Source organism: Carcharodon carcharias, chromosome 23 (assembly GCF_017639515.1).
Source record: "Carcharodon carcharias isolate sCarCar2 chromosome 23, sCarCar2.pri, whole genome shotgun sequence".
NCBI classification, from domain to species: Eukaryota; Metazoa; Chordata; class Chondrichthyes; order Lamniformes; family Lamnidae; genus Carcharodon; species Carcharodon carcharias.
In genome coordinates, this window is record NC_054489.1 from 17,338,493 (window position 1) to 17,365,891 (window position 27,399).

General features: G+C 43.1%; 1 protein-coding gene and 1 non-coding gene across 2 annotated transcripts in view; one reads left to right on the forward strand and one right to left on the reverse strand.

The window, feature by feature from the left end:
• Nucleotides 1–1,628: 1,628 nt before the first annotated feature.
• LOC121269006 (caveolae-associated protein 1-like) overlaps nt 1,629–27,399 on the reverse strand; it is an 84,615-nt gene continuing 58,844 nt past the window's right edge. The window contains exon 2 of the mRNA XM_041173355.1: nt 1,629–5,433. Coding sequence (XP_041029289.1) covers nt 4,702–5,433 — 732 coding nt within the window. The 3' untranslated portion in view covers nt 1,629–4,701. The remainder of the gene's footprint in view (nt 5,434–27,399) is intronic.
• On the forward strand, nt 25,323–25,394 carry trnae-cuc. Its single transcript has one exon. It is a non-coding gene; the product is annotated as a tRNA-Glu (tRNA).

Below are 27,399 nucleotides of genomic sequence, written 5' to 3' on the forward strand. Positions count from 1 at the left end.
AGTGGATACCGCATGCTCCCTTTCCGGGACCACACAGTGGTGAACGTAGCTGCGGAAGAGGAGCAGACAGTCGGACCAGATGAATTCCTTATTTATGTGTGCTCAAAGACATTTTATACCCATCACCTGTTTCTCTTAACCTTAATAATGTAATTGACATTAACAAACCTTAACAAGGTAATTGATAAGTCATTGACAAATATATTATTTAGTTTGAGACTGCTATGGTCAGTGCATTTAATATTATTGTTTTGTGGTTTTCAACAGTTTTTATGCTAGGATATTTCACATAGAACTAATTGAAGTATAAGGATAACTTCAAGTTCCCAATATAAAAAAAAAGGCATCAACATTATTGATAATTTTAGCTGGGTTACATGTTGTGCCACTTTTTTTCCATTTTTAAATGATCATTTAATGAGGGTTTCAGCTTCCCTTGTTTTGTCCATTTTTTCTGATTACATCTTGTGTTTGTTGATTTGCTTCAAGGCCTCCACCAATAATGCACTCCAGCATAATGTGAGGCATGAGAAACTAGCCCAGTGGTAATGTTGTCTTTGATTTCTCTTCCAACTTGCTGGGAGGTACCTGGTTTCTTGTCAGTCCCTTGGTACAGCCGATCAGAAACTCAGTAGAGTGGGGATCTAATCTGGAGGGTATACTGCTGGTGCTTTCTCTAACAAGCCTGAGCTTGCCACTCGAGTCATACAACCTTTACTTCTACCAGAATTGCCATTACAAAGCCCTTTAGAGTGCAGACTCCTATAGTAGTGGGGTCTGCTAGCCAGACTGAAAGCAGATATGTGCTAATGTATAGTCAAAAACAAAAACAGAATTACCTGGAAAAACTCAGCAGGTCTGGCAGCATCGGCGGAGAAGAATAAAGTTGACATTTCAAGTTCTCATGACCCTTCAACAGAACTGTTGAAGGGTCATGAGGACTCGAAACGTCAACTTTATTCTTCTCCGCCAATGCTGCCAGACCTGCTGAGTTTTTCCAGGTAATTCTGTTTTTATTTTGGATTTCCAGCATCCGCAGTTTTTTTGTTTTTATGCTAATGTATAGTACCATCTGTCATTATAAACCTTGTCCACATTGAGTAACCTGCACCTCACTGGTGCTTATGTTTAGACAATGTGAGGCCAGTTAGGGAAAATATGAAACATTTCAGCAGCTCAATGATAATTTGTCCACACAATTATTTTTAGAATTGGGCAACATGGTACAGAACAGTTAAGTTCTCTGAAGACTATTTCACAACAAACTATTGCCTGTTAGTTAGATTGTTCAGATTCCATCAATGCATGCTTCAAGTGATATTTAAATAAGCTTGAATGTTTTATAAACTTCTAGGTGGCTGTAGGAAATTGTGGCTGCTTTCGAGTAATTGGGAACTGAGAAACTGGAAAGTGTCTGTTCAATTACACCCCAGTACAAGTCAGTCAGAGTAAAGAAGCCAAAATGGGAGAATATTAAGTGAAAAGTCATCAATTTTAGGAAAGGAGAGTTACTATGTTAGATCCACTTTACATGGTAGCTCTTTTACTTCATGATGTAAAAAAGTGGTGATTGTATTACTATAGATACCTTAACACAAAGGAATAATACAGGCCCACAAACAATGACCTCTTGTATATGAGATTGTTTTTTATTATGAATTGTTAAGCATTTGCCTACATTAAAAATACAATATATAGAAGGCAAAGATTTAAAGTCTCCTGCGAAGTGTATATTCATAAACACTGTTGTTGCATTGAAAAATTGTAAGCTCAATAGCAATTCTGTTTTTCTATGTTTTTAGTACATACAGATATTACATATATGCTCCTTGCTTCATGCTGATCTCCAGGATACAGTCATATACTTTACCATATACATGTTATCCATTTATCAATTTGCATTCAGAATCAAATTGACAATTGGTGGAAATGTACATTTTGGAAATTTAGATTTTGCTGCAAAATACTTTTTACAAAAATGGAACAGCCACTTTGCAACACTTGCTTTGCATTCAAACTTGCATTGAAATAACATCATAACAATGATCCATAAAGCTAATCTAATTTTAACCAGGAATCTGTGAGATGCAAAGAGGTATCAATGCACATTGGATCACTGCAAATCAGTGTTGTGCATTGATGAAAAAAATGGACAATGAAACATATGCTGTGGAATAGTAAAGACCACTGAAACAGATAGTATAAATGTGACAAATAGCCAATTGGGTATGTGTGTGGTGAGAGGAGGGATTGTGGCATATGGTGAGAGGGCAGCAATGTCTATGTTGACCTATGGAGATGGGTCAGGCATGTTAAATATAATGGCCTTTTCCAATCCCTTAAAAGTCTTCGGGTGTTACACTGTTTCCGAGAGTCAAAAATCATTTAGATCTGAGACAAATTGTGGCGCATTTTTCAAGTACGGTGTTTGGAACATGTTTACTGTTTACAAGTAGCAAAATATATAATTCCAAAATGTTTGAGCTGCCCACTTCCAAATAAAAAAATGGGAGACTGTTCATGGAATCCAAGTTAAACCAATATTTGGAATATCAGCCTTGAAACCATATTGCACAATATTAACTACAAGGATTTAATGCGCTTGTGTGAAAATCCTTCGTCTGTTATTTGAAGAGAGAAAATAACTCTATACCTTAAACAAATTAACTAACCTGTTGAACTAGCAGACAACAGAATTTCATACAAACACATTAAGAATTAATATGCTAATATCATGCAGTATAATTCCAATTTTTTTCTCATATTGTCTGCTAAAACATTACTTATGGTGTTACGCATGGACAGTAAAGACCAAGTATGACCTTTATGGAAAGCAGGATTAATGAGCAGGGGGTAATTAAATCAAGGTGCACAGCCGTAATTTAGTTGTCATTTTAAAGTTATATATTGTGTCTTTATTTTTAAAATAAATTCCTCTGCTCACATTTATAGTGTGCACTGCCAAGGTAAACTTTTCATGCTGTGATTAGACCTTCCTGCTAGAGATGATGCCACATATCTTCTACTGGCAGGAAGATGTCATTACAGCAGCTATTATTAAATGTGCACAAGAGGAATTTGTAATGGCAAAAAGTTAACAGTATGTGCAGATATAAGGTCTTTAATATATTCTAGATAGATGCAAAAATAACCTTGTATAATACTGAATGTAATTAAAAAACTGTAGTGTAGGATTTCTGTTTGTAAAATTGCCTGAAGAAATATAAGTTTAAAAGTATTTGGGTATGGTGCAAAATCTCCTTTGCAGAAATCAAAAGGTTACTTCCACAAATCATCAACTAACTTCTATGATTTATAACTAACTGCTACAGGAAATTGATATAATTATGTATATAAATTTTTAAAATGAATTATTATTATACAGTAGTGATGCAGTTTTAATGCCTGTAACATGCAATGCATTACACCTTTGCCTATTACTATGGTTACTGTGTATAAAAGCAAATTAAACAAAACTGCGAAGGTAAGATATGCCATCTAATTGATATACCAGCTGTATGATGAATGCAGAACATGTTTCACTTTATATAGACAAAAGCATTGACGCCATACAAGGTCTCTCGTTCTCGCTCGTTGGCAAGAGCAATATTTCGTTCTACTTTTAACAAGTTCCATTGCCATAGCAATATGATGCACAATCATCTTCTGAATCATTCTGAATTCGCTGGCCTTCTTTCCACATCCTGATGCATCAAGTCAACTCCTTGTTTGTAACAAAATTAATTTCGCCTTTGCCCTGGCCTGTGTTGTATCAGACAATGCTTTGTCCATACTTTCAGCTGTTACCATAAGCTATTGTCATTTAAAATCAGGTTAGAAAGGCTTTGAGTTACAGTATATCCTGCATTGCTGCTTGATGATTTAGTTCTTGATGGCAATATCTGTTGCCAACTAGAAAACAAAGCAAATAATATCTCATTTTGCACTAAGGTTGACGAATATTTATGAGTTTGTAATTGAAAAAGCTGGCCAGAACATAATCATGTTACTCAGGAAAATTAATCAATAAAATAAGATTATGAATTCCAAAAGAAAATATGGTTGACAGAGTCATAGAGTCATACAGCACAGAAACAGGCCCTTCAGCCCATTGTCTCCGTGCTGGCCATCAAGCACCCATCTATTCTAATCCCATAATAATCTGCATTAATCTGCATAATAATTGAAAAAATCTCATTACCTTTAAAATCTTTAATAATATACAAGCTTCTCCACAAAAATAAAAGTACAAATTGTAAGAATTCTCATGATTACAACTTTCATATCAGTTTGGAAAGCAAGCATTAATTTTGCTGATTTATTTCTCATTTCTGAAAACAAGATTGATCCCCCTCATGTAGGATTATTATTTAATATGTTTATAATTTAGATTAAAAAGCCATAAGTGTACTTTTAGATAGTTGTTTATTCAAACTGAAATGATTTGGAAATGGAATCCTGTTTAGTATTTTAATGGAGCTGGTGACACAAAACTTGCTTTTTCTGATCAAAGCAATGCTTACTGGTAACAAGTTGGAATAATTAAAACCAGGGGATTACCATGTTGCACAACACTCATTTCTTAATTTATTCATACTTTACAATCAACTATTCCCAAAACTTTTTACTCCTCCATTCTGGTTTATTTGCTTTAGCCAACTAGCAAGAGTCTCATGACGTCACTTCCAATAAACAAAGTCATTACTCAATTCCTCTTTTCTGAAGCAGAAGGAGTTCAGTCTCTTCTGAATCTCTATCTTCCTCCAATGATTCCTCAGGGATTTCTTCAATAAGAAGCTCAGTGTTGTCTTCATTTTCTATCATGTGGTCCTCGCCCTGACCTTCCATCATCTCCACCTCCTGTACCACCACATCCCCATCTCTCATCTTCTTAACCCAAAATGTAAATGGTGGAATTCTGTAGACGGTTGTCCGACACCTTGCTGTTTTCTGATGACCTGGTGTAAAGGACTTCTTCAGCCTTGCTCTTGAGTCCTTCATCTTCTCTCTCCTTTCTTGTGTCACTATCTTGTTGCCGAGCTTGTTCATTTTCTTTTCAAATGTGTGCTTTGTCTTTTGCAGGTTTTCCCTTGTCGCTTGTCTGGTCCTCTCCATGTTCTCCTTTGTTCTCAGTCGGGTCTTCTGTAGATTTTCCCTTGTCCTTTGCTTAGCCTTTTCCACTGTCTCCTTGGAGAATGCCTTCTTGAAGTCATCCATACGCTTCATGCTACTCCTTTTCAGGCGGACTGCTGTTGTTTCCTCTTCAATGACTTCGAGTTCCACCTCTTCATCAGAGGAGAGTGAGATCGTTTCACCCTCAGGGTGGTTCTCATTGGTCACAAGTTCTCTTCCTTCGGCACTTTCCTCTGGTGCTTTCATGTGCTCTTTTACAGATCTGCTAAGGCTCAGTTTTGCAGGCATAGGTGTATCATCCTGAAAGATACAAAATACAATATTATAGCAAAGGAAGTTTCTTTGACAAAAATCCTATAAAAGCTATTCAGTTTTAATATTTGATAATATTTTGCCCAAGTTAGCTCAAAGGTTTTCGCTGGTAGTGAAATCCTTCTATCTATCAACATGATATGTTTCGATGAATTATAATATTTTGTCTTCTAGCTTTCCAGCCTGCACACTGTTACAATCCTGTTAGGCACCATTAATGTTTGAAGAGAAATATGAACACCCAATAATTAACTGACAGAACTCTGCCAGGATAGGTTGAACAGGCTGGGCTTATTTCCAATGGAGTTTAGAAGGCTTAGGGGTGACTTGATTGAAGTATATATGACCCTGAATGGTCTTGACAAAGTGGATATGGAAATAATGTTTCTGCTTGTGCGTGAATCCAGTACCAGGGGGGACTGTTTTAAAATTAAGGGGTGTTCTTTTAGGACAGGTGTGAGGAGCAATATTTTCTCTCAGAGGGTTGTACAACTTTGTAACTCTCTACCTCAGAAGGCAGTGGAGGCAGGGTCATTGAATATCTTTAAGGTGGAGGTAGATAGATTCTTGTTAGGGAAGGGGGTCAAAAGGGCAGATGGGAATATGGAATTAGAAATACAAACAGATCAGCCATGATCTAATTGAATGGTGGAGCAGGTTCGAGGGGCCAATTGGCCTACTTCTGCTCCTTTGTATGTTCATACACATATATAAAATATTTCACATTTTTAAAGAGAAACAAAAAGAATTAAACTGAGTAAGCACAATTAACTTAAGACTATAACTTAAATACTTATGCTATAAACTCAGTTCTACTTTTTACTTCCTCCAAGCATTTTCTTGTCTTATGAAATCTTGAAGGTTTATTCACATTTCCTGGGACCAACCCAAAGGTATGCCACAATCCTCTGGAATTTACTTTAATTCTCCTTAATATTCTAGCTATTCCTCGAGGTACAATTTTCATGGGGATCCTTCCAATAGCTTTTGGATGAGCAACATTTCAGTTTTCTTTCAGGACCTTGCAACTTCAGCTCCTTGTTCTGGCTTTGGGCATACAAAAATTGCTTTTCTTTCCCAGTTTTCTTCCACAGCTTCTGTACAGCTCTTTCTAGGCTAACTATTCAAACTGATTGCTTTCTGCCTCAAGACTCTATGAGGACCACTGCAGATTTATCCCACTAGCTGTAAGCATGATTTGGGATGATTCAAGCAGAAATTCAAACAGATTGTTTTACTTTCAAATAACTCTTTGATTCTGCAACCCATATGAATACTTTATATTGCTAATGGAGCTTTTTGACTTTCTTTCCCAGAATTGTGAGCTTTTATTTTCTTCTATGGAGAGAACGATAGACATCCAGGCTCTTCTAAGAGGTTCAGAAATGGGCCACCTCTTTTTTAATGTTTACACTTCTAACTCTGATCTTCACTTAAACATAGGTTATCTTTTAGTTGCAATTAACTTCAAGCTTGTTTGAATTGCATTTACTTCAGGGTTGTTTATCAGTTTCTCAATCAGATGCCCCTATTTTTCTACAGTTAAAATTTTAATTCCTAAAACTAGAAATTATATTCTAAAACATATGACTTATGAACCAGATTTTCACAGCGATGCTATGATTGCTTTTGATTGTTCTTGTAGCCAAGGCAAAGAGGAGGACATGAACAGGCAGAGTATTTGGAGATAGAGAGAGTGAGATGCTATAGCCATTCATACTGTAGAAGTGAAGAGAGTTCAATTCCAGTTCCAATGCCAGATTGTCTCACTAAGATGGTGTACAGTGACCCCAACAATTTCAGTCTTATGTAAGAACAATCTACCCCATCACTCTCCTGACATATTCTGCACTTTCTCAGGTTTGTTGAGCTTGCTTCCAATGGTGCAAAGTGTAGCAGAGTGTTTGTGGTGAAAGGTGAATCTCTATTATAGTGAAACAACACAACTCAGTTTCTCAGAAATATGGGGCACATGCCATTCAGAGTGTCTGGGCCTCCACCTTAGAATAGAAACATACCAAGCAGTTTGCATGCCATGCTGAGAGGCTCATCTCACCAGGTGCAAACCACAACCATGAACAGGGAGAGATAGACTATGGCCAAACAGAAACTGGAAGCACATTGTCACTGTCTCTCATGGCCAACCCAACAACATGACCTCTGCATCTATTGTCTGACAGTTAACGGTGGAAACAATAGGAAAGGGTTTATATCATTGGAATAGTAATCCAAAGACCTGGACCTGGATCCAGAGACATGAGTTCAAATCCCACCACAGCAGCTAAACAATCTAAATACAATTAATTAAATACATTTGGAATTATAAAACCAGTGCCAGTAACATTAAACCAATGTTGATATACAATTGGGAAGGAGTGGCCTTCAGCAGCTTAAAACATTGACCCCTGATCCGATGAAGTCTCAGGGAATCAGGTCAAACATAGGCAAGGAAACCTCTTGTTGATTATCACCTACTATCCTTAATTGACAAATCAGCACTCTCCTGTGCTGAACACTACTTAGAAGAAGCACTGAGGGAAAGCTGGCTGGGTCACATTAATGTCTACCACCAAGAGTTGTTCATTTGCACCACTACCGACCAAGCAGGTCCAGGTCCTGTAGGACATATCTGCTAGCAGGCGAAGAGAAAACCAACACAAGGGAAAACAAAAGCAAAATATTGTGGATGCTGGAAATCTGAAATAAAAACAGAAAATGCTGGAAAAGCTCAGCAGGTCTGGTAGACAGAGAAACAGAATGAATGTTTCGAGTCTTCCTCAGAGCAGGAACATATTTGACCTTGTTCTCACCAATCAATGTGCCACAGGTGCATGTCCATGACAGTTTTGGTAGGAGTGGCCACTACTCAGTCTTTGTGCAGACTAGGTACCTCCTTTCACACTGAGGGTACCCTCCATCATGCTGCGTTGCATTACCGCAATGCTGAATGGAATAGGTTCGGGACAGATCTAGAAGCTCAAAACAACCATCTGTGAACTGTGTGCTATGAGCAGCAGCAGAACTGTATTCTGGAACAATCTGTAACCTCATGGCCTGGCATATCCCTCACTTTCTTGTTACAATCAAGCCACGGGCCCGATCATGGTTCAATGAGAAGAATAGAGAGCAAACCAGGAACAGCACTAGAAACAGCACCGGGAGCAGCACCGGGAACAGCACCAGGAACAGCACCAGGAATACTATTAATGAGATACCAACCTGATGAAGCTACAACACAAGATTGCATGCTTTCTAAGCGGTGGCAGCAACATACTGGGGAGAGAGCTAAACAATCTCACAACCAACAGATCAGGTCAAAGCCCTTCAGCTCAGTCACATTCAGTCATGAATGGCGATGGACAATTATGCAACTCAAAGTAGAAGGCGCTACTACATCACCATGATCAATGATGGCAGAGCCTAGCGCGTAAGTGCAAAAGACAAAGAGTGTTTGCAGCTATCTTCAGCCAGAAGTACAAAGTAGCTGATCCATCTTTGCCTCCTCCTTAGGCCTCTAGCATCACAAAAACTAGTCTCCAGCCAAGGTGAATGACTCCAACTGACATTAAAAAATAGCTGAGTGCACTGGACAAAGCACATTGTAAAGACTAGGGGTTCTGACAACATCCAGCCACAGTGCTGAAGACTTGTGCTCCAGAACAAGTCGCGTCTTGACTCAAACGGTTCCAGTACAGCTACAATATTGGCTTCTATCCGACAAAATGGAACATTGCACAGGTATGTCCTGTCCACAAAAAAAACCACACAAAAAAAAATGGACAAGGGCAACAGGTGCTTGGGAATACCACCACCTTGTAGTTCTTCACCATGTTGCACCACCCTTACTTGGAAAAAAATACCACTGTGTTTCATCGTCACTGGGTTAAAATCCTGGAACTCCCTCTCCCACAGCTCGGTGGCTATACCTTCTCAGGAAGGCCACGCACCACCACCATCTCAAGAGCAATTAGGGATGGGCAACAAATACTGACCTTGCCAGTGACACCCACATCCCGTGAATGTATAAGTAAAAATACATCCCTTTTAATTACTGCCTAAATTGTGTCATTATGTCTGGTAATTTGACTTTGTGAATCAGCAGGTAACACGCTCACAGGGAAAACAATTACAATTTAAACCTAAGGAACAGTGAGCTCTTCAGTGTAACACCAAGGGAGGTGCTGTTTATCAGCTGAGGTATTAAACTGAGATCCTGATCCTCTCAGGTGGATTTAAAATGTGCCATGACAACTTTCAAAGAAGGGAAGTGGAGTTCTCCAGGCTTCATAGTCAATATTTATCTCTCATCCAGCACCACATCAGTAGATTATCTGGTCATTATCCCATTGGAGAAACTCACTGTGTATAATTTGGCTGTATCTTGCAGACTATGAAAATTTTTTGCAGTTGGGACCATTTTTCGGTCCTGACCCCTCTTGTAGCAGTGACGGGACTTCAGGAATGATCTCATGGAGCTGGTCACTGATGAATGTGCCTCAGGGGTCACCGTCCAATTAGGGAAAGTGGGAAGGCTGAGGATGAAGGAGGGTCAATCAATGCCTGCAATATGATGGTGGCTGACATCTTCACGGTTACAGCAGTGAGAGTGCTGCTGAAGACTCTGGGAGACAAGGGGGAGAACAACACGATGAAAGGGGGATGGGGTTGCTGGTGCCAGAAGGCTTCCCTTTATCCCGAGCACCCTCCATGTCAGCATTGTCCATATGAAATTGCTTCTATAGCATTCATGTGCCCATGAATGATCACTGTCTTCTCATTTTTGCAATAAAGATATCAGATTGGTTTCAACCTTAAACATTTAGAAAACCTTTAACTTAAAAATTCAAATGGCTGGTGAAGATGCCTGATAATTTCCTCATTAACAACCTCAATTGCATTCCTGCTGTTGCCCCATGGATATCGGACATTGCATTCAGTCCAATCCAGGGAAAAGTGACCAGAAGCGGGAACCTAAAACAGGCCCAAGGTATTTTTTTCAGATTTTCAGGCCCCATCCCCTCCATACCTGGCTTCAATGGCATGGAAAATAACCCCCCTCCCCCATGTTTCGCTACATTGCTGTACTCAAATGCCCTCTTTGCCCTCAGTGGGGGAGGCGATGGTGTAGTGGTATTGTCACTGGGCTAGTAATCCAGAGACCCAGGGTAATGCTCTGGCTCAAATCCTGCCACTGCAGATAGTGGAATTTGAATTCAATAAAAACCTGGAATTAAAAAGTCAGATAATGACCATGAAACAATTGTCAATTGTTGTAGAAACCCACCTGGTTCAGGTTCACTAATGTCCTTTAGGAAAGGATATCTGTTGTCCTTACCTAGTCTGGTCTACATGTGACTCCAGACACACAACCCCACAGCAATGTGGTTGACACTTAAATGTCCTGACAAACCACTCAGTTGTACAAAGTCACAAAAAAGTAAAGGAATAAAACCGGACTGGCACTGGAAACGATGACGGCAATCTCAGCCTTGTTGACCCTGCAAAGTCCTCCTCAGTAACATCTGGGGGCTAGTGCCAAAATTGGGAGAGCTATCTGACAGACCAGTCAGCCTGACATAGTCATCCTCACGGAATCATACCTGACAGATAATGTCCCAGACACCACCATCACTATCCCTGCCTATATCCTGGGACAGGCCCAGCAGAGGTGGCACAGTGGTATACAGTTGGGAGTGAGTTGCCCTGGGAGTCCTCAATGTCAAATATGGGCAAGGAAAGCTCTTGCTGATTACCACATACTGCCTTCCCGGAGCTGATGACACTTGGATTAAGCAGTGAGGGTGGCAAGGACACAGAATGTACTCTGGGTGAGGGACTTAAATATCCATCACCAAGAGTGGCTCAGTAGTACCTAAAGGACATAGCTGCTAGACTGGGTCTGTGGCAGGTGGTGACAGAACCAACAAGAGGGAAAAGCATACTTCACCTCATCCTCACCAACCTGTCTGCCGCAGATGCATCTGTCCATGACAGCATCAGTAGGAGTGACCACCACACAGTCATTGTGGAGATGAAGTCCCATCTTCACTTTGAGGATACCCTCCATCGTGTTGTGTGGCACTACCACTGTGCTAAATGGGATAGATTTCAAACAGATCTAGCAACTCAAGACTGGGCATCCATGAGGTGCTGTGAGCCATCAGCAGCAGCAGAATCATACTCGAACACAATCTGTAACCTCATGACCCGGCATATCTCCCACTCTACCATTACCATCAAGCCAGGGGATCAACCCTGGTTCAATGAAGAGTGCAGGAGGACATGCCCAGGAGCAGCACCAGGCATACCTAAAAATGAGGTGTCAACCTGGTGAAGCTATAACACAGGACTACTTGTGTGCCAAACAGCATCAGCATCAAGTAATAGACAGGGCTAAGAGATCCCACAACCAACGGATCAGATCTAAGCTCTGCAGTCCTGCCACATCCAGTCGTGAATGGTGGCGGACAATTAAACAACTCACTGGAGGAGGCAACTCCACAAATATCCCCATTCTCAATGTTAGAGGGGTCTAGCACATCATTGCAAAAGGTAAGGAGCATTTGCTGCAATCTTCAGCCAGAAGTGCTGAGTGGATGATCCTTCTCCGCTTCCTCCGGAGGTCCCCAGCATCACAAATGCCAGTCTTCAGCCAATTTAATTCACTCCACGTGATATCATGACATGGCTGAAGGCACTGGATACTGCAAATGTTATGGGCCCTGACAACATTCCGGCAATAGTACTGAAGACTTGTGCTCCAGAACTTGCCACACCCCTAGCCAAGCTGTTCCAGTACAGCTACAACACTAACATCTACCCGGCTATGTAGAAAATTGCCCAGGTATGTCATGTACATAAAAAGGAGGACAAATCCAACCCTGCCACTAACCGCCCCATCAGTAAAGTAATGGAAGGAAACTTAGCTATAACCTGCTCACTGATGCCCAGTTTGGGTTCCGCTATCTTCTGACCTCATTACAGCCTTGGTTCAAACATAGACAAAAGAGCTGAAATCACGAGGTGAAGTGAGAGTGACTGCACTTGACACCAAGGCTGCATTTAACAGAGTGTGGCATCAAGGAGCCCCAGCAAAACTGGAGTTAATGGAAATCAGGGGGAAAACTCTCCACTGGATGGAGTCAAACCTAGCACAAAGGAAGATGGTTGTGCTTGTTGGAGGTTAATCATCTCAGCTCCTGGACATCACTGCAGGAGTTCCTCAGGGTAGTGTCCTAGGCCCAACCATCTTCAACTGCTTCATCAATGACCTTCCTTCCATCATAAGGTCAGAAGTGGGGATGTTCGCTGATGAGTGCACAATGTTCAACACCATTAAATACTGCATCAGTATTTACTCAGGAAACTGGCATAGTGTACAAGGAAGGAAGGGAAACAAGCAGTAGTGTCATGGAACATATAGAGATTAAAGAGGAGGAGGTGCTTGTTGCCTTACAGCGAATAAAAGTAGATAAATCCCCTGGGCCTGACATGATATTCCCTCGGACCTTGAGGGAGACTAGTCTAGAAATTGCAGGGGCCCTGGCAGAAATATTTAAAATGTCCTTGGCTACGGGTGAGGTGCCGGAGGATTGGAGGGTAGCTCATGTTGTTCTGTTGTTTAAAAAAGTCTCCAAAAGTAAACCAGGTAATTACAGGCCAGTGAGCCTGACGTCAGTAGTAGGTAAATTATTGGAAGGTGTTCTGAGAGATCGGATATACAATTATTTGGACAGCCAAAGGCTGATTAAGGATAGTCAGCATGGCTTTGTGCGTGGTAGGTTGTGTTTAACGAACCTTGTAGAGTTTTTCGAGGAGGTTGCCAAGAAAGTAGATGAAGGAAAGGCTGTGGATGTTGTCTACATGGACTTTAATAAGGCCTTTGACAAGGTCCCACATGGGAGGTTAGTTCAGAAGATTCAGACACTTGGTATCCATGGAGAGGTTGTAAACTGGATTCGAAATTGGCTGTGTGGGAGAAGACAGAGAGTGGTAGTAGATTATTGCTTCTCAGACTGGAGGCCTGTGACTAGTGGTGTGCCTCAGGGATCTGTGCTGGGACCATTGTTGTTTGTTGTCTATATCAATGATCTGGATGATAATGTGGTAAATTGGATCAGCAAGTTTGCTGATGACACTAAGATTGGAGGTGTTCTGGACAGCGAGGAAGGCTTTCAAAGCTTGCAGAGGGATCTGGACCAACTGAAAAAATGGGCCAGAAAATGGCAGATGGAATTTAATGCGGAAAAGTGTGAGGTGTTGCATTTTGGAAGGACAAACCAAGGTAGGACATACACAGTAAATGGTAGGGCACTGAGGAGTGCGGAGAAACAAAGGGATCTGGGAGTTCAGATACATAATTCCCTGAAAGTGGCGTCACAGGTAGACAGGGTTGTAAAGAAAGCTTTTGTCATACTGGCCTTCACAAATCAAAGTATTGAGTATAGGAGTTGGGATGTTATGGTGAGGTTGTATAAGACATTGGTGAGGCCAACTTTGGAGTATTGTGTGCAGTTCTGGTTGCCTAACTACAGGAAGGATATCAGTAAGATTGAGAGAGTGCAGAGAAGATTTACTAGGATGTTGTCGGGTCTTAAGGAGTTGAGTTAAGGGAAAGATTAAACAGGTTAGGACTTTATTCCTTGGAACATAGGAGAATGAGGGGAGATTTGATAGAAGTTTACAAAATTATGAGGGGTATAGACAGAGTAAATGCGAGTAGGCTCTTTCTACATAGATTAGGAGAGATAAACACGAGAGGACATGGCTTTAGGGTGAAAGGGGAAAGGTTTAGGGGGAACATTAAGGGGAGCTTCTTCACTCCAGGGAGTGGTGAGAGTGTGGAACGAGCTACCATCTGACGTGGTAAATGCGGGCTCACTCTTAAGTTTTGAGAATAAATTGGATAGATACATGGATGGGAGAGGTCTGGAGGGTTATGGACTAGGTGCAGGTCAATGGGACTAGCGGAATAATATTTCGGCACAGAATGGCCTGTTTTTTGTGCTGTGGTGTTCTATGGTTCTATGGTTCATTCGCGACTCCTCAGATACTGAAGCAATCCATGTCCAAATGCAGCAAAACCTGGACAGTATCCAAGCTTGGGCTGACAAGTGGCAAGTAACATTCATGCCACACAAGTATCAGGCAGTGACCATCTCCAACAAGTGAGAATACAATCATCACCCCTTGATGTTCAATACTATTACAATCACTAAATCCCCCATTATCAACATCCTGGGGGTTACCATTGGCCAGAAACTGTGGACTAGCCATATAAATACTGTGGCTAAAAGAGCAGGTCAGAGGCGATGAGTAACCACCTCCTGACTCCCCAAAGCCTGTCCACCATCTACAAAGCAAAAGTCAGGAATGTGATGGAATACTCCCCACTTGCCTGGATGAGTGCAGCTCCCACAACACTCAAGAAACTTGACACCATCCAGGACAAAGCGGCCCACTTGATTGGTACCACTCCAGAAACATTCACTCCCTCCACCATTGACACACAGCGGCAGCAGTGTGTACCATCAACAAGATGCACTGCAGGAATTCACCGAGGCTCCTTCAACATTCCTTCCAAACCCATGACCACTACCACCTAGAAGGGCAAGGGCAGCAGATAGATGGGAATACTACCACCTGGGAGTTCCCCTCCAAGTCGCTCACCATCCTGACTTGGAAATACATCACCGTTCCTTTAATGTCGCTAGGTCAAAATCCTGGAACTCCCTCCCTAACAGTGCTGTGGGTGTACCTACACCACATGGACTGCAGCGGTTCAAGAAGGCAGCTCACCACCACCTTCTCAAGGGCAACTAGGGATAGGCAATAAATCCTGGCCCAGCCAGCGACGCCCACATCCCGTGAATCAATAAAAAAAACTCAAATGCATCTCAATGGCCGTGAAGCACTTTGACTCATTCTCCAATCCTAAAACCCAGAAGGGAAAAACAGTTCAGGCCAGCACTCTTATTTCCCAGTTTTTACTGTTTTTTCATTCTGGGAAGGCCCATTGTACATGCAAATTTGCCCTTTCTTTCATGATATCACTGAAGGTAAGATCTTCAAACAAAATCTCTTGTTTTCAGGCTGCCTCCGACCTGCATAAGCTATCAGAACAAAGGAGACCTGAGAAACACTATCTCCCTTTCAGAATGAGGTGGCCTTTCGTTTTGTGGTACAAAATGATTTGTTATTGGTTGTTATTGCAGTTGCCCGTCAATTCCACGCCCATCTCAGAAAATTGAACAATCATTTGATCTTTCAAATAAACCCTATGAAGAGAACTTATTAAAGGACATTTGCAAAGAAATTTCCACACATTTTGGCTGATGGGATTTTCCCTAGAGTAGGTGGGAACAGATTTACGGCCAGTGACAACATTACTACTGAGGGGAAATCCCACCCCTATCAGTGAACAATCAAGTTGTTTCAGTACATCAATATGCAGTGATAATCCGCTGTGCTCCTTTGTTACTTATTGTACCCTATCAACTATCTTGGTGGCAGAAGAACAGGATTTACATTTGTTGCCGGGCACATACGCTACACAGTATTAAAATAACCTTTTTAATATTCACCTACACAGAAGGAAACCCACAATCCATCCTGAGAAAGTTATCCATGGGGGGCATGAATATGTCATTTTGTAATCTCGTATTCTGTCACCTTCCTGTATCATGATTAAACTAAGGGCTGGACTGTCCCAATTGCGCTGTGGGGGGGTGGAGGAAGTCGGTGTAGGGCTTCCACTCCCGGTGACATCAATCTAGTTTTTACCTCGGGCATCATTACTTATACTTGCCAAGCCACTTTGACCTCCATCACCAAGAGGGAACCCACTGCTATTGAAAAGGGCCAACAGAGCTGCAGCACTACAGGACAGAGCCTATTTAAAGGGGGAAGAGCACCCATAAAAATGCAGCAAGCTTTTTTCACTTAAGCTGAGCCCTGAAGTGGGGGGAAAGGGGAAGGGGACACTTATTCAGCGCTCCTTCTGCCTTCATCTTTGATGTTATTGGTATCAGGGAATAATTAATAAGTAGAGAAATCAAGTGGGTTTCACGGAATGTGAGAATGGAAGTGCTGCAGATTGAACGGTTGTGTATACACTCAGTTAATCTGTGGTTTACACAAAAGGATCCTTTTGTGTTTTTTCTTCCTCATTTGCTTCCTACCCTTCCCATTGCCCTTGATATCATTGACCAGTTTCCTCTATCAGACTTCCAGGCGTACCCTTCTTGACTGGTCCATTAGGTGACACATGAACGATACTGACATGACTCTATTCATCCCTTGGTGGATTGGCAGCCCACACAGCTAACCCATGGTTTTTCCTTGTCCTGTTTGTGAAGATTTACATTAGGCTTAAAGCTGATGCTACCATTCTGCACAGTGACATTAGGCTTGTCTGTTAAATCATTGTCTCGGGGGTGAAGGCAAACTGTTGTCGAGGCTGGCAAATCTCTAAATGATGGTGAAATTTGTTTTAGTCTGCAGAGAACAGGCAGGGGCCAAACCACTGGTCAAACATCTTAGGCTTGTAGGCGTGAAGCATTCACACTGGGTTTACTAAGTAATGGGCTTACTTTTTTAAAAGCCATGGTTTTTTTCATGCAGAATTCAAACACCTGGCATAAACATAGTCTGGCTTTTTTCACCTTTTCTGTAATTTTTAACCTGATAACACCTTCAGATATACTGAAGCTAATGGTCTCCAGCAAGTATCTGTGGAATCTGTTGAGAAGTCAACAGGCCAAAGTTATACAGCCAGCTGTGGGTCACACTCCAGCCAAAAAGAAGCTCGCTACATGACTGCTTAGTTAATTCTTAATATTGGGAGAGTCTGTTTGCCCCTTAACAATACAAAGCATTGAGAGCAATGAAGTGTCCAGGAGATGCAATGTTTACTTTGCACCAGGATAGTTATACTGCAGCCGGTGAGATGTCCTCCTGAAAGCAGTTCTCACATCTCTTTGCTTCTATTTGTAGAAGTATTTTTGTAGGTAAATAAAAACAAGATAAACAATGTTAAATTGCAGTAGTTCAAGATTTTGAAGTCGATATAATTGCAGAGAATTTCAATCTAAGCGGCAGAGCCGGTCCACACTGCACCCGCAAATCACAAGTGAATTTACACAGCTTACACGCGCCCTCTGCTGACAGTAATTGAAAACTGTCACATAATCCTCATCCTGAGAACTAATATGAAAAAAACTCCAACAGAAAATGCTGGGAAACAGGCAGCAAAAAAAGGTTTTTAGATATTTTCATAGGCCGAAGTGGTCTCTGATTTAAATCCCTTGTACATTGTGATGTTTTCCTCTCTGCGTGGTCAATTTCATTTTTCGTTCTGTGTCATGGCAGAATTTTAAAATGAGAAAGGTTATGTAACAGTTAGAATGTTTTAAAAGCTTTGTCCTGGTGACATTATTTTAATAATTGCTGTGGGGCAATGGGCGTAAGAATTGGATGTGATATATTAACGTCCTCGTTGCGTCAAAAAATTAGCGATGACGCGGCTCAGTTGGTTGCCACCCTTGCTTCAGAGTCATAAAATTCTGGGTTCCAGCCCCACTCCAGGGGCTGAATTTTATGTGCCCCTGACAGGCGTGTTTCCCGTGGGGTGCGCTGCATAAAATAGAGGACGGCACCCAAAATGGGGTGGCGCCCACCAACTTCCCCCATAATACATGGGGTGGGCAGCACCAAAACCAGCACCAGCTTGCCATATTTAAATGAACAATTAAGGGTCAAGTAGGCTTCTTATCAAACCAATTGACCCTGATAATACGCTGCCCACCCATAAATTGTTTGGCACGGGCAGCAGGGTGGGAGCGGACAACCTGATTTTTTTTTACCTCAAGTACTTAAAAGGCGGGAAGGGAAGCGGGGTTCGCTCTTCAGGGGCTGCCCTTTGCCAATCACAGGGTGACCCTCTCCCTTAGGTTGAACAGCAGCCACCCCCCCCACCTTCCTACCTGCTCCCTCCATTAAACCCACCCCCTTCCCTTCCCCTGCCCCTCTCCCTACCCTACCCAAACCCTCCTGGCCCAAGGTCTTGGGCTTATCTGCTCCAGGGATCCAAGGTCTTAGGGTCCTCTCGTCTCCGACGTTCCTGCAGCCACTGATGCCACCCTAGTGCTGTCGGGACGGATGGAGCTGCTGGCTAATTGGATTGAGGGGTGACAGGTCCCAATTGGCCCTCATTAGTCCACCCCGCAGCGCTTTATGGCTGTGGGTGGTTTTCGGGGGGACATGCCATCCACCCCTAGCCCCCTCATCCCCCTACCCCTGCCCCTACCCCCCCAACCCCCCCACCCCCGTCCCTGGCCCCGCCCCTGTGTTATTCAGCTGCAAGTCTGGAGCATAAAAATCAAGGATGACATCCCAGTGCAGCACTGAAGGAGTGCTACGCTGTTGGAGGTGCTGACTTTCAGATGAGATGTTAAACCGAGGCCCCATCTGCCTGTTCAGGTGGATGTAAAAGATCTCATGGCGCTATCTCGAAAAAGAGCAAGGGAATTATGACTGATATTTCTCCCTCAATCAACATTACAAAACAGATTAGCTGGTCATTATCACAGCTGCTTGGTGTTTGCTGTGTTCAAAATGGCTGCTGCATTACAACATGAACTACACTTCATTGGCTGTAAAGCACTTTGAGAGGTCATGAAAAGTGCTATATAATTACAAGACTTTCTTTTGTTTTAAGAAAATTGCAACATCTTTGTCGCCATTCTGGACATAAAAAGGCAATCGGCAGGCATGGATACTCAAATGTATAAATAGACTGTGTGGGTTCAATCAATTTTAGAGTGAGTGTTGTTAACACCAAGTGATTAAGCTGAACCTTTGCAACTTGTACTCCTGCGTGGATTTTAAAGATTTCCCCCTGTAAGACACAAGCACGTACAGACATCATGTCCTTGATTTTAACTCTGTGCTACTGGGTGGGTTTTGAATGAGTTAAGATCTTTTTCTAAAATTTCTGTTTTCATGGTTGAAAGATATCAGGGGTGGAGAATGCTCCATGCCCTTGAGATTGGCTACTTTAAACTTTCTAATTAAACTTAAAACTCACACAAAAGCTGTTGTTTGAACATTAACCCCAGGAGATCAATCTCAAAAGTGACAGAATATGACTTTTGGGGTCTAGGCAGTCGGATGTAAAGAATTTATGGCCAGGATTTTCTTTGGCTGGTCCGTCAAGTTTTCCGTCCGGCCTGTGAAGATTCCTGGCCGATGGCTACAAAGGCCCAAATCAAACAGCAATGGAGAGGGAGGGTACACCCTCATTCTACTTGGAAGCAATGAGATTTTAATTTTCTTTTGCAGCCTTGCCAAGCTCGAAGGCTAGTTGATGAAGGGGATTCCAGGACTGAATTGAATTAACTAAAATTGAATTAACTTAAATTGTCTCATTACTGTACTTGCAATGAATACCGCAGTGAAACTTAACATTTAGCATAGAATTACGTGGAATTTGTAGCATTGTTACAGACCATTCAGCCCAACAGGTCTTTCTAGGTATTTCTACTCCACATGAACCTTCTCACATTTGGTTCACCTTTCTCAGTCAGAATATCCTTCTGTTCTGTTCCCCCTCTTGTGCTTACCTAGCTTGTCCTAAAAGCATCTCTGCTTTGGCCTCAACTACCCATTTTAGGTAGCAGGTTCCACATTCCAACCACCCTCTAAGTGAAGAAGGTTCTCCTGAATTCTTTACTGGACTGAGTTGCCGGTCTGTGGTTCATTGCTGATTGAACGTGAATTTATTCCTGAAAAAGCTGATGATAGGGGAGACAATGTCACAGGACTAGTAATGCTTTGAGGACATGGGTTTAAATCCCACCATGGCAGCTGGTGAAATTTGAATTCAGTGAATAAATCTGGAATATAAAGCTAGCTTCTGTAATGGTGACCATGAAACTATCACTGTTTATTGTAAAAACCCATCTAGTTCACTGATGTCTATTAAGGAAGGGAATCTGCCATCCTTACCTGATCTGGTCTACAGATAACTCCTGGCCCACAGCAATGTGTTAGACTCTTAACTGTCCTTTGAAATTACCTAGTAATTCCCCTCCCTAAAGGACATTAGTGAATCAGATGGGTTTTTACAACAATCAATGATAGTTTCATAGTCACCATTACTGAGACTAGCTTTATATTCCAGACTTATTAATTTATTTTAAATTCCACAAACTGCCTTGGTGGGATTTGAACCCATGTTCCCAGGGAATTAGCCTGGGTTTCTGGATTAGCAGCCCAGTGGCCCCCCTACCCTGCTATCCCCTCTGTCAGCACTTCCAGAAAACGTCCACGAATTATTCTGCCCACCGTTGGAGGCAATATGAAAGAAGATGCCACTGCAGGAAAATTGTTTCTTCTGCTTGTTTTTTTTCAGTCGTTCATGAGATGTGAGCATCACTGGCTGGGCCAGCATTTATTACCTATCACTAATTGCCCTTGAGAAGGTGTTGGTGAGCTGCCTTCTTGAACCGCTGCAGTCCATGTGGTGTAGGTACACCCACGGTGCTGTTAGGAAGGGAGTTCCAGGATTTTGACCCAGCAACAGTGAAGGAACGGCCAATATATTTCCAAGTCAGGATGGTGAGCGACTTGAAGGGTAACTTCTAGGTGATGTTGTTCCCATGTGTCTGCTGCCCTTGTCTTTCTAGATGGTAGTGGTCATGGGTTTGGAGGGTGCTATATAAGAATCCATGGTGAGTTCCTGCACGACATCTTGTAGATGGTACACACTGCTGCTACTGTGGTCAGCGGTGTTTGTGCATGGGGTGTCAATCAAGCAGGGCTGCTTTGTCCTGGACATTGTCTAGCTTCTTGAGTGTTGTGGGAGCAGCACTCATCCAGGCAACTGGAGAGTATTCCATCACACTTTTGACTTGTGCCTTGTAGATGGTGGACAGGGTTTGGGGAGTCAGGCGAGTTAGTCGCCGCAGGATTCCTAGCCTCTGACCTGCTCTTGTAGCTACAGTATTTTTCTGGCTAGTCCAGTTCAGTTTCTAGTCAATGGTAACGCCCAGGATGTTTATAGTGGGGCATTCGGCGATGGTAATGCCATTAAATGTCATGGGGCAATGGTTTGTTTGGAGATGGTCATTGCCTGACACTTGTGGTCTGCATGTTACTTGCCACTTGTCAGCCCAAGCCTGGATATTGTCCAGGTCCTGCTGCATTTGGACATGGACTGCTTCAGTATCTGAAGAGTCGCAAATGGTGCTAAACATTGTGCAATCATCAGCCAACATCCCCATTTCTGATCTAATGATGGAAGGAAGGTCACTGATGGAGCAACTGAAGATGGTTGGGCTAAGGACACTACCCTGAGGAACGCCTGCAATGATGTCCTGGAACTGAGATGATTGACCTCCAACAATCAGAACCATCTTCATTGGGCTAGATATGACTCCAACCAGCAGAGAGTTTTCCCCCTGATTCCCATTGACTCCAATTTTGCGAGGGCTCCTTGTTGCCACACTCGGTCAAATGCTGCCTTGATGTCAAGAGCAGTCATTCTCACTCTGGAGTTCAGCTCTTTTGTCCATATTTGAACCAAGGCTGTAGTGAGATCAGGAGTTGAATGGCCCTGACGAAACCCAAACTGGGCGTCAGTGAGCAGGTTATTGCTAAGCAAGTGCCGCTTGATCGCGCTATTGATTCCATTACTTTACTGATGATCGAGAATTGACTCATCGGACAGTAATTGGCGGAGTTGGATTTATCCTGCTTTTTGTGTACAGGACATACCTGGGTTCCTTTCCATACTGCGGGTAGAAGCCAGTATTGTAACTGTACTGGAACAGCTTGGCTAGGGGTGCAAGGGAAACCTTGTGAGGTACAAGAAATCTCTGATTCAGGCAGTAATACTTTTGACAGATATAATGACAATGCCCTTTCAACTTTTCTTCAGTGAGACAGATGGCAAATCTGGCCTTCAATCAACCAGCTGTGACTACAAATACCTGGGCGTTGTCCAGATGCGAAAACTTAATCCCTGGGAACTAACGTGAACAACCGTAGCCAAAGGCATCATGTTTCCACTCTCCTACCAACTGACCGTCAGCCTAGCCTAGAGATTTGGAGGAAGGATTAAGGAATCAATTCAGCAGTGAGCTGCCTCGTGTTTACTATCCAGTGATTTCAAAGGAAATCTGTCAGATTGAAGTTAATTCAAAACATAAACTGTGTAGATGATCTCCAGACTCAACAAGTGGTGCTAATAAAAGAGACAGAAGAGTACGTGGGAAAATGGAAAGGCATTTGTGCCCATCTGAATGCAGCTGGCAAGCAGAGGGGCCTTTGCCGGAGCTTGGCAGATGTGGGGGCATGGGGAACGACTGGCTCCTGTTCTGAATTGGCAGGGAGGCTGGGCCTGGAGTGGTTAGCGGGGTGAACAAATTCTGGAAGGGGGTGCATGCGTGGGCCGATAATGGACCATTGTACTTTTGCTGATTTGTACTTCAAAATTGCAATCGAGCTCCTATAAGCGCATAGGATTCCAACTTCCATTTCTTACCAAAGATAAAAGCAAAATACTGCGGATGCTGGAAATCTGAAACAAAAACAGAAAATGCTGGAAAAACTCAGAAGGTCTATCAGCATCCATGGAGAGAAAGACAGAGTTAACCTTTCTCTCCATAGATGCTGTTAGACCTGCTGAGTTTTTCCAGCATTTTCTGATTTTGTTCCATTTTTTGCCAGCCTCCCACTCAAACAAAGGAGGTGAGTTATGAGCTCGTTTACAGATCGGCATCAAGTGAATCTTGGCAGTCCAAGAGGCAGTCCAGGATCCTAGCTCTCCCAGCTGCATGTTACTCAGGTGAGAAATAGGCCGGTGACAGATGAAATCCGTTGCCACTGCCTGAGGCCACATCGAATCAGGATTAGGAGCAGGTAGTGCACTCTGGACTTGCGCTGCAAAACCTCTGAACATCTCAAAGCACTTCACAGCCAATTAATTCATTCATTTTCCAAGTATAATTGCTGCTGTAATGTAGAGAAAAGCAACAGAAGGGAGATGGTAGCACAGTGACACTGACACTGGACTAAAAATCCAGAGGCCCAGGCTAAAGCTTTGGGGACTGGGTTCATATCTGACTATGGCACCTGGTGGAATTTAAATTCAATTAATAAAAAAAACTGGAATTCAAAGCTAGTCTCAGTAATGGTGACCATGAAACAATCAATGATGGTTGTAAAAACCCATCTGGTTCACTAATGTCCTTTAGGGAAGGAAATCTGCCACTCTTACCCAGTCTGGCCTACATGTGACTCCGGGCCCACAACAATGTGGGTGACTCTTGGTTGCATTTTTTGCCCTATGAAATGGCCTAGCCTGTCACTCAGTTCCATGGCAATTAGATGTGGGGGACAAATGCTGGCTTTGCCAGCGATGCTTACATCCATTGAAAGAATAAATAATCCAATTTGCACATAGCAAGGCACTGCAAACAACAATGAGATAAATACTCAGATCAACTGTCCTATCAACGATGGTTGATAAATGCTGGTCACTGGGGTAACTTCAATGCTTATCAATGAAGAGTGCCATAGGGTGTTTTACACCCAGTTCAGAGGGAAACTGGCTATTTCACTTAACATTTCACCAGAAAGATTCCCTCTGTACTGAACTGAAGTGCCAGCTTAGATCACAGGCTTACTGTAGATGTAGGTGCATAAGTCGGCCTTTGAAGTCTCGAAAGATCCCTCCAAAATAGGGATCAACTCATATGCCTAGTATAAAAGTGAATCCCAGGCATGGATATGTGTAGTCGCCATTTGGAAATATCATCGTAAAGAATGGGTATGTCCTAAACTCCTATGCATCTTCACGACACAGCCTGTAATGCCTACTTGATCCCTTGTACCTAGTTATGCAGCATTAATAAGTAAAACATGCACGTGAGGTGAAAAATTGAGGCTTAAGTGAATGCGAGTGTAGCTAAAAAAGGTGGGTCGGGGGTCCCCTTATACACTCAGTGTTTGCAAAAACATGATTTTTGGGGCCAGGAGAATGGGGTTGTCTCATTTGCTGGGTTGACTTATAAGCGACGATTTATGGTAATTCTCAGGAATGTGGCTTGAATATGAACTTCTGAGTCAGGTGAGAATGTAACTACTGAGCCAAGGCACTTGGTGACAAGAGTGGGTAGCACACCCTCAAGAATTGTGGAAAGCAATCCAACTTTCCAGATGGCATATACTTGAAGTTTAGGGGGAAGTTCAGACTGAATCTCCTGCCTTAGTGGAAGGGTTTTGTCAGTTCTAAACTCTGCTACTACATGTAGGCTCACACAGCAATCAGTGTCCCACCCCATGGGCAGGAAGATTTTGGACATTGTCCAACTTATCAGTTCCACTCCTGCCATCGAACCAGGTTGTGGGATTGGTGCCAGCCACAGTGCCATCTCTTCATCTCAGCTGGAGGAGGGAGAGGAGCAGGAGCTGTGGAGAACGTGAAGAAGAAATGTAAAAGAAAAAGAAATAAATCTGCAAAATAACATTTAAAAAGTTACAGGAATGTTGGACAGCAAGAAAAAGTGGGAGTGTCCAGAATGGAAGCTTGATGGAGCTGTTATTCATGAAGAAACAGGCGGCCTGTGTGCTGTAGCCCCAATTTCTGATAATTAGATTTTGCTGCATTTTTCCACAAGCTTCTACTCATGCTTTTAGAATTAAACAATTAAAGCAATAGCTTCAGCCCTGTAAGGAATTAATACTTACAGAAAGCAAAGAAATGGACCAACTCAAAGCTCATCAGAGGTAAAGAGCAACCCCATCAGCAAGAGAGAGAGTGAACATTCCAACAATTAAGGTCATTTTAAATCAAATCCACCTGACAGAAAACTTCCCTGGTGGTCTAGTGGTTAGGATTTGGTGCTCTCACTGCCGTGGCCCAGGTTCGATTCCCGGTCAGGGAATGTCAAGTTATTGATCCAACAGAGGATGCTGGTGAGAAGTGACTGAAGCATTCTGGGAGAAGCCACCGTGACTCAGGAGGGAATCGAGGAGAAGGACTCTTGAACTCAACAGGAGGAAGGGCTTCCAACAGTGGGCGCTGGTGAGAAGTGACTGAAGCATTCTGGGAGAAGTCACCGCGACTCAGGAGGGAATCGAGGAGGACCTATTGTCAAAGAACGGAATAGCCCCAAACATTACATTGCTGTAATGTTTCCATCACTCCCTCCTCCTCAAACTTAACAAAAAAGAGAGAGGAAGAGGCAGTGCCTTCAGGAGTGCACCAGACCCGTGAGGGACACTCTTCTGAAAGTGGATTTTAAAGAAAAAGCAGCTGATTGGTGAGTAAATCCTGGGAGCAGACTCGGAGGGAGGAGCACTGGAGCAGTGAGTATAAGTCTAGCTTACCTCGGGGATTTGCAGCCTTGTCTCTAGGGAGCAGATTCAGAGGGAGGAGCACCAGAGCGGTGAGTATAAATCTAGTTTACCTCAGGGATTTGCAGCCTTGTCTCTAGGGAGCAGACTCGGAGGGAGGAGCACCGGAGCAGTGACCTCGGGGCACAGAATAACTGAAGTCAAAACTGAAAAAGTGATATTACAGGAAAGCTGTGACCTGATTGGTTGGTAGGAAATCTGAACCAAATTTGAAAAAAAACTGCAAAGTTAATTAATAAACTAATTATCTAAGTCGAGATGGCTGGGCAGGTGGTGTGCTGCAGCTGGATGATGTGGGAGCTGGCAGATCCCATTGTGAGCCGCAGTGACCATAACTGCAGCAAGTGTTGGTTGCTGGAGGAACTCTGACTCAGAATTGATGAGCTGGAGTCTGAGCTCCAGACGCCGTGGCACATCCAGGAGGGCGAGAGTTACCTGGACGCTTTGTTTCAGGAGGCGGTCACACCCGTTAGATTAAGTATCTCAAGTTCGGTCAGTAGTCAGGGTCAGCAGGGTGTGACTGCAAGTGAGGCAGGTAGAGGGATCCTGTGTTCAGGAACAGAGGAGCCTCAGCTCTTGACCTTGTCCAACAGGTACGAGGTACTTGCTCCCTGTGTGGATGAGGAACAGGGCTGTAGGGAGGATGAGCCAGCTGACCACAGCACCATGGCACAGGAGGCCATTCAAGAGGGGGGAGCAAAAAGACAAGTGGTAGTTGTAGGGGATTCTATAATTAGGGGAATTGATAGCTTCCTTTGTAAGCAGGATCGAGAGTCCCGCATGGTATGTTGCCTGCCTGGTGTCAGGGTGAGGGACATCTCTGACCGGCTTGAAAGGATATTGGAGAGGGAGGGGGAAGATGCAGTTGTTGTGGTCCACGTCGGGACAGGTAACATAGGTAAGACTAGGAAAGAGGATCTGTTTGGGGATTATCAGACACTAGGAATTAAATTAAAGAACAGGTCCTCAAGGGTTATAATCTTCAGATTACTACCCGAGGCACATGCATATTGGAATAGGGACGCGAGAATAAGGGAAGTAAACAAGTGGCTAAAGGAGTAGTGCAGGAAAGAGGGGTTCCATTTCGTGGGGCACTGGCATCATTATTGGAACAGGAGGGATCTGGACCGTTGGGACGGTCTCCACCTGAACTGATCAAGGATCAATGTTCTAGTGAAAAGGGTAAATAGGGTGGTCAACAGGACTTTAAACTAGAAAGTTGGGGCGGGGTGGGGAGGGGGGGGGGTGTGGAGGGAAGGGTAAAACTCCAAGAAGTATGACTAATGGGAAACAAAGCAGCAGGTTAGCATGTTGTGGGGGAGGGGGTGTGGGGGCGGTGGGGGGTGGGGGGGGGCGTGGATTCAACTTCATGGAAAATTATGAAAAAACTGAAAAGAAAGGAGAGCCCAGGAGAGGCTATTAAAGTCTCCAGAACACAAAATAGGACAGAGTGTTTGGAAAGGGCTAGGAATCTAACTTCAAGCATATCAGATAAAGGGACAACAATGAGAAAGGGGACAGGAAATACAGGAC